Below are 12581 nucleotides of genomic sequence, written 5' to 3'. Positions count from 1 at the left end.
ATAGATCTATTATTTTTGAAATCTCAGTTTTGTGAAGAGAATTCTAATTACCTGTCTTTTCCTTTTAGAGAGAAATATGTTTGTCTTCCATCATTAAAAAAAAAGATTTAATTATCATGAAAAGTCTGATAAAGTTTAGAGAATAGAAATGTAGCTTACTATTTTTGCACCCATATTCCTTTCTGTTAACCAACAGAACCCACATTAACATCAATAAATAGTAAAAAAGAAAATATGTATGTTTTCACTGTTGTATTGGCCTGAAAATTGAAACATTGTACTGACAGTGGAAAATGGATCCCGTATGTAAAAAGTTCCACCTTAAGAAGTACCATTTTTAAATTAACACTATTAAAATAATTATAAATTGTCTCAAAGTAGTTTATTGCCATTAGAACATTCATATTGTAACTTCTCCCCATAGGGAAGGTTACTGCCCCAAAGTTGTTGAAGTGAAATAACATCGTTAAAGACAATCTATATATAATACAATTGTTGATAAAAATCACAAAAAAATCACAACAAAAAGGTCAAGTTAAACACAAATAATCTTTCAAAGGTATTCATTCCTATATGCAGATTTTTTTTTGTGTTAATATGGAATCTGCAGATGAATGCAAAAATAGAATCATACTATTTAGTTTATTTGTTAAAAATAAGAGGTCAGGTGGACTCTTAAGGGAGATACTTACACCAAAATGGGATATAAGACTGTACCTACTTTGCTCACGGGTATATGTGATTATAAAACATCCTGGCATTGAATGTATCATTTACAGAATGTCTATATACAAAGATAAGATGGTGTATTTTCCCAAACAATGTAGCTGTTAACCTATGTTTCTGATGAAAGTATTGGGGTTTACAAAATTAAGCCCTGTACCAATTTATATTCTAACTGTAAATATATAGTAAATCTAAACCAAAATACAGTTTGTTGGAATCAGTTCATAAATAAACTGGCACTTCACCACTTTTTTTTTTATTTCTTGGTGAAAACAATTTTAGCTATATGTTTCAAATATGCAGATTAGCAGACATACCATATTTAAATTATTAGCCTCACAACAGTTAATTGAAATACCCATTTTCAATTGGCATTGAATTGCTTATGTGGAGATGCAATAACAAACCTTGATTTTGTAATTTTTAAAGAATGGTGCTCTTGAATGCAAATTCTATTTTACTGTGCTCCAATGTGCTTGAAGGGGCAGAATCACATATTCAATACATTTGTGCATCTGAATGTCAAATAACCAACATTCAGTTTCAAAATCAAATTTTATTAATTGATTGTGCCTTTTCTTGCTTTCTTAAAATCAGCAGTTCTTAACTTTCTGAAAAGTTGGTGCATATTTGGGTTGAATAATTTTGTAAATATTAAAATATACTTTTAAGGCAGAAAAGTGATGTAATTTTTGAACAGTTATACAGTATTTGTACAAGGGGAGCTAAAAAAGTTAATGGATGATACTGAATGCTAGCATGAATATTTTCATGATAGGGCTGATGCAAATTAAAAAAAAAATAGAAACAGTAACTATGATGGCAAAGTCCTTCCTTGCTTGTATTCTGTGAAGTGCAGCATCTTTTCCATTTTTCTCCTTTAATCAAACACTCAATTCTTTTTTTTCAGACTGTCAGGAAAAATAAAAATGGAAGGGAAGAGAGAAGGGTTAATTCATTGACATAGAAGTTAGAGCCTAGAGCATGTAAGAAATATAAAAATATTTGAAAGTTTTAGTTATACCCTTAAATGTAAAAGAAATAATTACACTCACTTATGCTTGATCAACCTTCCTCCTTGAATAAGTTGTGCAAATTCGTTAGTGAAGTGACAAGCAAACAACAACCAGTTCCTGGGTTGCACCTTATATGCAAATCTCATAAAAGTCAAGGAATAGCAGCTAAGTGCTGTAAAAACAAAGTTAAAGAATTTAATGAATTCATGTTCTTAGTTTTAGAGCGATATTCGCTTTTAGTTCTGCAAGTACTATATTATTGCATTCCCAAACCATCTCATTTTAAATTTTACTATCTTACAATCAACATCATCATCGTCATCAAAAGTCACAACTACAACAAAATGTTGCAGGATGTGCTATCTTCTTAGAAGGCATGCCCTTGTTCAGGACTCTATTCAGTCAGCTGTGTTTTCCCCTAAAATTCTATGATCTTTTAAGAAGCTCTCACAAAGCAAACTGTTCCTCCTCGTATTATTTTCTATGTGGCTTGAGAGTGTACTCAAATCTCCTTGGGCTGTCTGAAATCAGTACCAAAGAAACGCTAAAGATAGTTTTCTTTTGAAAACAAACAACAAACCCAATCTATTTCAATTATCTCAGGCTTCTGAGAATGTAAGTACCTTACTATTGCTTCTCAAAAGCCTCATACAATTTCTTTACTGATAGCATTGAATATAAAGTCTAAGAAGAGAACATCTGGACCCCTTTCAGTTTAGGTTTGACCTGGGCATGGGACTCACACAGCATTGGTTGCGCGTTTAGATGACCTCTGGCAAGAGTGGGATGGGGGTAATGCATCCATCCTGGCCCTACTTGACCTCTCAGCAGCCTTCAATACTGTCAACCATGTTATCCTTCTGGACCAGCACTGGGGATTGGGGGTGGGTAGCACCGTATTGTGCTGGTTCTCTTCCTTCTTTTGGGGCCGGTTCCAGTCAGTGTTGATTGGGAGCGAGAGTTCCTGTCCTCGGCCCCTACTGTGTGAAGTGCCACAGGGTTTGGTACTTTCTCCACTCCTGTTTAGCAGCTACATGAAGCTGCTAGGGGCGGTCACCCGTAGCCATGGGGTGAGGTATCATCAACATGCTGATGATAACCAGCTTTACATTTCCACCCCGGTGAAGTAAGCAATGCTGCTGACATCCTGTCTCAATGCCTGGAGGCTGTGGGTGTTTGGATGGAGAGCAAAAGATTTCAACTCAACACTAGCAAGATCGAGTGGCTTTGGGTCTTAGGCCTCCTGGATCCGGGAATTTACCATCTGTAGTTCTGGATGGGTGGCACTGCCCCAGACAGACCTGGTGCACAATCTGGGAGTCCTTCTGGACTCATGACTCCTCTTGAAGAGCAGGTGGCAGTCGTGGCTAGAAGGGCCTTTGTGCAACTTCAGGTTGTGTGCCAGTTGTGCACATTCCTGGACTGGGAGGCCCTATGCTCATTCCCTCACACCCTGGACACCTCCCATATGGATTACTGTAATGTGTTCTCCATGGGGCTGCCCTTGAAGAGTATCTGGAAGCTTCAGCTGGTGCAAAATGTCGTGGCGTGGGCAGTTTTGCATGCACCTAGATCAGCACATGTTATACCTCTGCTCTGTGAGCTACACTGGCTACCAGTTCGCTTCCGGATTCAATTCAAGTCCAGCTGATGACCTATGAAGTTCTACATGGCATGGGGCCAGGGTATTTGAGGGACTGCATCTCCCCAATCACATCTCCCCGTTCCATCAAATCTGGCAGAAAGGGCATGTCATGGGTACCGTCTATGAAGAAATGTCCAGAAACCTTCCGGAAAAAGCTGAAGACTTGGCTCTGCCATCTCACTTGGGGTGGGAAGGGGAGTAATTATTCTTGGGGATGGCTGGCACCCTGAAATGGCCCTCATATACACACGAACTGACTTAGAACTTCCAGTGCCATCTGGATTTTATTTTATATTTATATCTTGTATTTATATTTTATGTATTATTTATGGTTTTATTGTATTTTAAATCTTTAACCTTTATTGTAAACCGCCCAGAGTCCCTCCTCTGGAGGGAAATGGGCAGTGGCAAAATTAGATAGACAGACAGACAGACAGATAAAATTTAAAATGTCATCTGATAGGACCCAGGAAGGGGCCGTTTTTTACTTCAGTGCCTGTGCTTCGGAAAATCATTCTCCCTGAGGTGAGGTTGGCCCTGACCTTTTGGCCTTCTGGAGGGGGATGTTGGTGGAAAGCCTGCTAAATGGCTGTACTGTTAGGAAAATGAATGATGCTCTCCTGCAGATTAAGTTTTTAATCATTTTAATTGGGGTTTTTTTTGTGGTTATATTTTTTTGGTTGTTTTTGTATTGCTTTTTGGATTCTAACTTTGTACGCTGTCCAAAGTCATGGCAGTGAGATGGGTGGCTGCATAAACAGGGTTGTATTCTAGCCCCGATGTTTTTTAACCTCTATGTCAATGATATTCCAGGATTCCTATATGCTTCAGACATTCATATGCCAAAGATCCATGATAAATTTATCAATGTTTTTACTTTTATTTTATTTTCTATCCCACCTTTATTATTTTTGTAAATAAGTCAAGGCAGTGAACATACCTAATACTCCTTGCTCCTCCTATTTTCCCTACAACCACCACCCTGTGAGGTGAGTTGGGCTGAGAGTGACTGGCCCAAGGTCACCCAGCCAACTTTCATACCTAAGGTGAGACTAGAATTCTCAGTCTCCTGGTTTCTAGCCCGTTGCCTTAACCACTAGACCAAACTGGCATGCTGACGATCTGGTTCTAATGGCACATTCTCAAATAAGCCTGAGAAGACTGTTGCAAAAGCTAAATACCTACTGTGCTCAATTCTCTAAACATCAATAAAACCAAATCTAAAGAGATGGTATTAAACAAAACAAGTGTGAAATATAACTGGCAGCTAGATGGGGAGCCCATTGAACAAGTGAATTCTTTCACCTATTTAGGAGTGGCCTTTAGCAACACAGGGTTGTGGGCAAATCACTTTAAGAGAAGCTCAGTGAGGGCTGAGGCAAGTATCAAAAAATTAAATAAAATATTTAATTACAATTACCCAGGTACTTTGAGCTCCACAATGAAAGTATTTAGGGCAAAAATAGTCCCAATGCTGACCTATGGCACTGACCTGTGGGGCCTTACAAAAGTTATCTCACTTGAACAAGTTCAGACCAGTTTTTTAAGAAGCATATTGGGAACTGACAGGAACATGTGAGCCCCCGCGGTCAGGTATTCACTCCATACACAGCCACTCAACAATCAAAGTTTTTACCTATTGGCAGAGGATCTATTCAACGGACCCTGATAGGCTACTCAAAATATGCTTAGCTGAACAAATATGTGTGCCTCAGCCCACCTCCTGGGTAAGCCGACTTACCAAAGTTATTCCACAACATGGGGTTTCCACCCAATATTTACTTTCAACTGCCTCCCAGGCAAAAATGTTTAAACAGAGTCCTAGATACCAGTGCCCAAACAGACATAGAGTTATTGGCAAAAAATAGATCCTTAAATTGGTTGACTAAGAACAAAACAACTTTCCAAACTGAAAAATACGTGTCAATGAGTTTGATGCAATTCCTAAGGGCCTATTCCAGAGCAAGATTAGAGTTGCTGCATTCCATAGTCAAATACGAGTGTTTCCATCACTGGCCATATCATGAGAGGACATGTATATGTGGGTGCCTCAGCCATCAAATATATTGCTCATGTTTTGTTTGATTGTCAACTGTATGTCCCTTTTAGTCTTAGATATTTTAAATCCCTACTTGAAAGAACAGCCCACTGGGACGTGAATTGCAAATTGGCCTATTTCCTCCTGGGCTCTAACATATACATTGTTAGCAAAACTGCTAAGTTTACAGACAAGGCAGTTCAGCTAAGAATCAGTTATATTGGGGTATCATGTAAAGGCGATGTATTTAACTGAATATTGATTCTTTGTATTTAGCACATATGTATTTTATTATTGTATTTTCTTTTACCTATTTTACCCTGGAAACAGACCTTGCATTTTACCTTTATTTTGCTTTCTTTGATACAGTTGTAAGACTAATCAATTGATAAACACTGCAAATTCTGCACATCTAGGTCTGTTGGCAATTTAAAAACTATTCTCTTTCAAACTGAAGTTAATTTCATGACTTGCCAAATGTCATTCGGCCACTGATGATTTCTGGTGATTTCTTCATATCACTGATAGCAGCAATGGGAAGTCCCCAGTTGGCAACAGGTCCCCAGAAATGCTGTAATAAAGGCACATTGTAAGAAAAGGAAGTTTACCTTTTGCCAATTCAAAAATATTTTAAAACCAGATTTTTTTAAAACAGGAGTGGATGATATTCACTTTGACTGGAGGAGTGGATGATTTTGGCCATTGGTCAACGCGGTCCCCATTTGGAAGCAGGGGTTAAGGGACACATTTTGTCCCTTAATCTAAAACACTTATATAGTATCACTGCTACAGCTCTTGCAACCCCAAGGAAATGTACAAAATAAAAGCATCGTTCCTAGGTTGAAAAAGGTGTCTACCTCTGTCCTAGAAGTAGTGATAAATTTTAGATATATTATACATTGGCACTATTTCTATAATATATTTGACCCTAGTCAAATCATCAGTGGTCCCGGCAGCAGTCAATCATATCGACTGGATTAAACCTAACTATTTGGGGAACACAAAGTCTCTGCCCAGTTTCTCCAGGAAGTACCTAGTATCCCACAAGCCATTATACCAGAAGAGAATTGGGAAGCCTTCATGGCATTAGTAGCTCCTGCTCCATTGGCTAAGCGGCCACGAGTAAGCATAGTTTGGCCACTGTAGCCTGTCAGTGTCTGGGAAGTGTTCTGTGTTGCCAAGCCTTGACAATTCAGTTCTGTAATGGAGAGGCTTGCTTTCCAGCCACTCTTTTTCTCCAGCTCTTTTTCCTGGAGGACTAGGTATGCAAAATGTTCAACTGACAGGGGGTAGCTCCTGGAATCTTGGGATAGAAGTAGTATGTAAATAAATGCAATAAATAAATACACATTTGTTCCCATGATTGGGCAGTAGGTGTAAGTCTGAATGTCTGTGTTTGTTTAGAACTACAGTTAGCCCCCTGATAGAAAGCAGAGTAGGTCAATTAGCTATTTTTGTGTTCTCATAAATATACTAACTTCCCTTGATCCAGGTAAGCATCTACAAACATGTGGTGCAGACTAATCTGAAGGAAATTTACTGAATACATTTTTGCAGATTTATAAGCTACATACAAGCATCATAAGCAAATTACTTTTCCATCAATTAGATCAATGGGTTAATTATATTCACTATCACTTTTAAATGAGGTGCTACTGAAAGGAATAGCCACATAGAATTTTCCTTTTTTCACAAGAAAATGGCAGCCTTCTATCAAAATTTCAAGTTTGGGGCAATCTCCCAGGATATCTATTAATTGGAGTTAATTTTGTTATACTATAAATGAAATGAACTTGTCTTGGGGAAGAGCTATAGTTGAACTTAAAGAATACCAGGACTGGCACAACTACAAGTGGCTGAAAGGAAGCAAACGTAATACCTTACCGTACTGTTTGATGAGCAGTCACAATGGTTCATCAGTTAAGAGGAAGCGTGAAAGAGAAGAGAGACAGTGGCCTCCATGAAATAGAATTCCGTATTTAAATAGTCATTTGCTTTTATGTATGTACATCTAGCCCGCTTTATTATTAAAAACAATTAAAAGTAGAGTACAATTCACTTAAAACAGTTAACAATGACAAAATTATACCACAATAGAACTCTAAAATAATTTTAAAACTCTAAAACAAAGGGCAACAGTGGACCAAACCGACACAGCAGAACCAGTTTAGGCAAATGCCTGTATGAGCTTAAGAGATCTGCACCATCCAGACTTGCCTATCTCTGATAAATGCACTCCCTGGAGGATACTTTCAGTAGATCTTAGTTGACAGATAAGTACATATGAGAGAAAGTGCTCTGTTATATATCCAGGTCCTAAGCTGTAGGACCTACTTATCAGAGTTGTAATACGAAGTTGTAACTAAACCGACACAATAGGTTTGGCTGATGCTGGAGGAAAGGAGAAGCATGGAAATTTTAGATGGTACGTCCTCTGCACTAAGCTCTACTATCATCACAACCATCCCCAAATTACAAAGCTAAAGGATTAAGAAATTTTCCAGAATAGCATGGAAGATGGTACAATAAACTAGCACAGGAAAAGAGAAAAATCAACACTTGAAACTTCCAGGATTAATTAATTTAGATGCAATATGCATGGCTGAGGTATATGGAGCTTATCCTAAATATTATGTTAGTAGCTATATGATTCCTACTATGGCTTTCCCATTTGATAAAAGTAAATATATTACAGTCTCACCACACAATCTGAGGCTTGAAGGACTTATTTTTTAACTGAATTTCTACATCCACCAGCCACATAATAATACAAAATATGTTCTCTATATTTCTGGAGTATCCATTTCAGCTTTTCAATCATTACAAATTTGAGGGCCTGGTGGGGTGGGGATAATGCATCTTATTGATATTGATTTAAATATAGTGAGTCCCATAAATGTGTGAAAAATAATTAGCCAGCACCTTGAAAAAAAGTTCCACCAGTTGTGCCCTGAAGCAAATTATTAAGAAGAAAACTGGAAAAAAGGTGACCTGCAAACTCATGACAGGGATCATATGATACCAATGCTGAAAGAGCTACATTGGCAGAACCATCCCTAGCTGCATCAGACATGCTCAGACAGAAGCAACTTCCACAAGGCTGAGAGAATGTAAAAAAAAGCAATTAAATAATAAACAATTCCATGTTATGTTTATGCAACAGATGTTACACAAGGGACAAACCTATTTTTTTCTAAAAATCCCATACCCATTCTTTCAAAATTCAGTTTAAATGTTTCATAGCAATTTTATTTTACACTAAAGCTAAATTGCCCTGTTGGCATTAGAGATCAATCTGGCTGGCAAAATACAATGAGACAGTCAACAGCATGACCAATATGTTACTGGTAATTATAACTGTTATATCTCTACAGAACAATTATGTATATTTTTCTTATCAACCATTTCCACCTGAAAACACAGGAAGCATAGAAAACAATTATCCAGAAATTAAGTACTATATACATTTCAAAATGTATTCTTAAAAAGGTGTTGGTTTGCAATCTGTAAGTCTATTAAAACTATATTGTAACCTTTTTACAATTAATAGGGCAGAAATATTTTCAAAGTATAGGTGAAGAAGTTGCTTCAGTAAATGCATGTCTGTTAAGCATATGCAAAATTTGAACAATTATTTTGAGCTCAAACAAGTTTGTTCTCACATTTTGGAAGGGTTTTGTAGCTTTTTGAGTTTAACACAGATGTCCTAAGCTTAAAACGCTTCTAGAATGGTTGGATCAACCCATTTTGAGTTTGAAACATTTTAAATTAGAAAAATTTCGCACATCATTAACTGATAAAAGTTTCCTGTTATAGTTTACAGGTAGTCCTTGCTTAACAACCATTTGTTTAGTGACAGTTCGGACTTACAATGGTGCTGGGAAAACTAACTTATGACCTGTCCTCACACTTACGACTGCTGCAGTATTCCCCCCGTCACTTGATCACGATTTGGGCACTTGGCAACTGGTTCGCATTCATGACCATTGCAGCATCCCATGGTCACGTGATTGCCATTTTTAAATGGCAATTAGGTATATCCACATGGACATCAACATCTTTCCCCAAAATCTTACCAATGCATGCTTGAAACCTAACTATATCACAGTTAATAGAACAGAAAATTTAATTTTAAATGTTTTCAGCAATAAAGTATTGCCATTTCAATTACATATATTTCTTTCACAATAAACAAAGCAATTATCTTTTATCATTGTGCAGCTTTTAAAAATGTAAATGTTTACTTCAGAACATATCATGCTTTGTGTTAAATGCCTTTCTTTTGCAAACAGTAATTTAGCAGTCATGCAAGTATTGCAAGACTTCTTCACTATTCAAATTTGCTCAATCCCCTAAGTAATCTACATCTCAGAGTCTTGGACTGATCCATCAGGAACATTCTTAGGTTGATGCAATACTATACCTATTTGAGAAAGTTACACTGAACTAGATGATTTATTTTTGAACCATGTTATACAATGACTGCAGGTGCAATAATCAGTTGGTTATTTTATTGCACTTGCATATTAAACCTTAATCTTAGCTTGAAAGCTTATCCTAACACTGTTGCTAGGCTTAAAATATTTGCACCTCTGCTCCTTCAGTTAATATAGCCTTCATCTAAGAAAAACTTTGAAAGGAAAGGAATTTCACATATTTACTACTAATTTCATGAAATTGATATTGCTTGTTAATGGCTTTTAACAGAAATGTGACACATTATAGTGGCTTTCCAAAAACTTTAGTTCCCCTTCACAATCAAGAAGTGGCACAATCATTATTTGATAGTGATTACAGGTCATTGTCATGGCTTATTATTTCTGAGAGGCATTTGAGGATTTGGTGTTTATAAATGAATGCTTTGGTATCATTTAGCATTCTGCCCATTTAGAAAGCCTGTTTTTAATTCTTGAAATAACATCAAGGCCAAGTTGCAGTTTTCTTGTTAGTAATTAACTTATGATGTTTATTTATATTAGCAACAATTTATATTTGACTTCTCCAACAAGCCCAGTTCTATATAGATGGCTAACTTTCTGTAGGTAAGCAAAAGTATTCATACAAACAGTGAATTCATCCCAAAACAATGGCTATACTTCTGAAATCAAAAAGTTATATTTTTCAGTAAAATGTGTCATGGAATCTTTTTTGGGAAAACAATTCACTTGCTCTTTGGAAAACAAAAACAGGTCTATTTACTTCAATGTCTTGTGGAGTATTCTCAAAACAGAAGCTGCCAATCCTTAGAAATGTATAAGTGAGTAACAGAGATGAACAGCAGCAAAAAATCACAACATAATATTTTGCATGTTTATTCAGAAGTATATCCCAGAGTTTAACAAACTCTTTAATACAAGCAAGCATACAGCTTTAATATAGCAGATGCACCTTCCATCTTCCGCCACACTTCTTTCAAATCTCTTAAAAGGGCAGGAGTCTCGTCCTTCAAGCAGTTCCTAGCTTCCCTCAAACACATTTTGAAAGGCTAAACAATTTTCATGTATTACTGGGAAGAGGCATCCTTTTCTCCTATATTGTTGTCTTTGCTTTTGTATTTCAGAAATCTCTTAAGGGTACTTGCCAGTTGGGAAGCATAATAAGCACATTTTAAAAAATACAGCCTACGCACCAAGGATAGATCATGTCACAAGCTGGCTTGCACTCCTGCTTTTCGCATAATTGGGCAGACCAATTATTTCAATAAGAAAACCCTTGTAAGTGCAGAACCCAGACTTTGCTTCTTGGGAAGTACAATTCTGCTGTAACCCTTATGGCTCATCCCATTGTCTTGCTCAGATTATAACTTTCAGGTAAAGGCACACAGGGTTGCATTACCACCTTGAGCATCTTGTCACTGCAAACACCCAACTGTGGGAGCCAAACTAAATTTAGGGCCTTTTCCCACTTGGGCCTAGCTGGGGCACAATCATGCCCTCCCAGCATCTTTCTTCTGCTGTGTTGATATAACACTGCCTTCATTTCCATTCCCAGTCCGTGACTGAGTAAGATTTTATTTTATTTTTACAGGATTTATACGGCCCGCCTATCTCATACAATGACTCTAGGCGGCTCACAACTGTCTTTAGAAAGTCAGCAGTTTCCTGCAGACTCAAGGACAGGCACAGAACAATTTAGTTCAACAGGGAGCAACGTCAGGAGCCCAACCCGGGGCAATGACCTTGTCTGTTTCAAAACGCCCAAAAGGGTCGGATCTGATGAGCAGCTGGACGGAGGGACGACGAGAAAATCTCAGGGCTGTAGATAGGAAAGTCGGGGGGAACGCTGGACGTGAAATACCCCGGAGGGCCTTCCAGCTTCGGGGCACGGATGAAAGGCCCTGCGGAGGAGGAGGAGGAGGACGGAGCGGTGCGGAGCAGCAGCCAGGCCAAAGGTGACGAACCGCGAGGCTCCTCGCCCTCTCCCTTACCTCATGAGATAATCCCTGAAGTCTTTGCTGCGCACATAGTCCACGGCTTTACGGGCCAGCGCCGCCGCCATGGCGAACGACAGGAAAAGGCAGCCGAACTCTCAGGGGCACCGCGAACGCGTCTTCGAATGACAACCTTCTCCGCGGCTGGAAAAGAACCTCCTCTTCACGACCGGCCCGGGCTGTGCCTTACGATAGCGCCCGCATTTCCATAGCAACCTCATCGTTGATTGGCGCCGGTTCCCCCTCCTTCCCCCCTTCCAATTGACTTGTTCAAGGGCGGGGAAGGAGAGAGGCTTGCCGTAAAGCACGGACGGCACCGGCTCTCGCGCCGCGTTTCCTAAGTCGCGTTTCTGTTGGTTGCGGGCGGGGATCGGTTTGTTTCCTATTGGTCGGCTGCGGTAGCCTTGACGTATAGCTACATCGCTACCGTCGCCTTCAGTTTGTTGGTGAAGGGCAAGATGAGCGGCCCGAGCGGGAGGCGAGGTGAGCCCGTTTCCCTCTCGCTCATTGGTGGCTGAGTGCCGGGGTGCCAGCGGCGGAGGGAGCGATCTCCTCGTTCAGGTTTCAGTATGAAGCAATTAAACGCGAGCTGATGAAATGATGCGTTTAGCGTCGATTTCGAATATTTTTTCCCTTATATTTTGGGTAGTGTGGTCCACCTTCTGCAGGGCACTTGGATGACACAGAACACTTGCTGGTCAATCCCACGGTCCCTTCCATTGTTTG

General features: G+C 38.9%; 1 protein-coding gene across 1 annotated transcript; it reads right to left on the bottom strand.

Moving 5' to 3' along the window:
* Window positions 1-360: 360 nt before the first annotated feature.
* Window positions 361-12012, bottom strand: MPC1 (mitochondrial pyruvate carrier 1). Its single transcript, XM_063307640.1, has 5 exons — window positions 11853-12012; window positions 7310-7313; window positions 5900-5996; window positions 1782-1914; window positions 361-1637 (listed from the first exon to the last, which is right to left on the bottom strand). The coding sequence occupies exons 1-5, from the start codon at window positions 11921-11923 to the stop codon at window positions 1619-1621; spliced, it is 324 nt and encodes a 107-aa protein (XP_063163710.1). The 5' UTR covers window positions 11924-12012; the 3' UTR covers window positions 361-1618.
* Window positions 12013-12581: the final 569 nt, after the last annotated feature.

The sequence above is a fragment of the Candoia aspera genome, chromosome 1 (genome assembly GCF_035149785.1).
Source record: "Candoia aspera isolate rCanAsp1 chromosome 1, rCanAsp1.hap2, whole genome shotgun sequence".
Lineage (NCBI taxonomy): Eukaryota > Metazoa > Chordata > Lepidosauria > Squamata > Boidae > Candoia > Candoia aspera.
Note: the sequence above shows the minus strand (reverse complement) of the source record. Positions and strands in the feature narration are given on the sequence as shown.

What these genes read in the sequence shown, in the direction of transcription:
- MPC1 (XM_063307640.1), bottom strand. Translation starts at nt 11,923, where the DNA reads ATGGCGGCGGCGCTGGCCCGTAAAGCCGTGGACTATGTGCGCAGCAAA. An exon ending in CAGTGGCCGAATGACATTTG is followed by an intron (nt 1,915 to 5,899) that starts GCAAGTCATGAA and finishes TTGTTTTTACAG; the next exon opens with CACTTAGCTGCTATTCCTTG.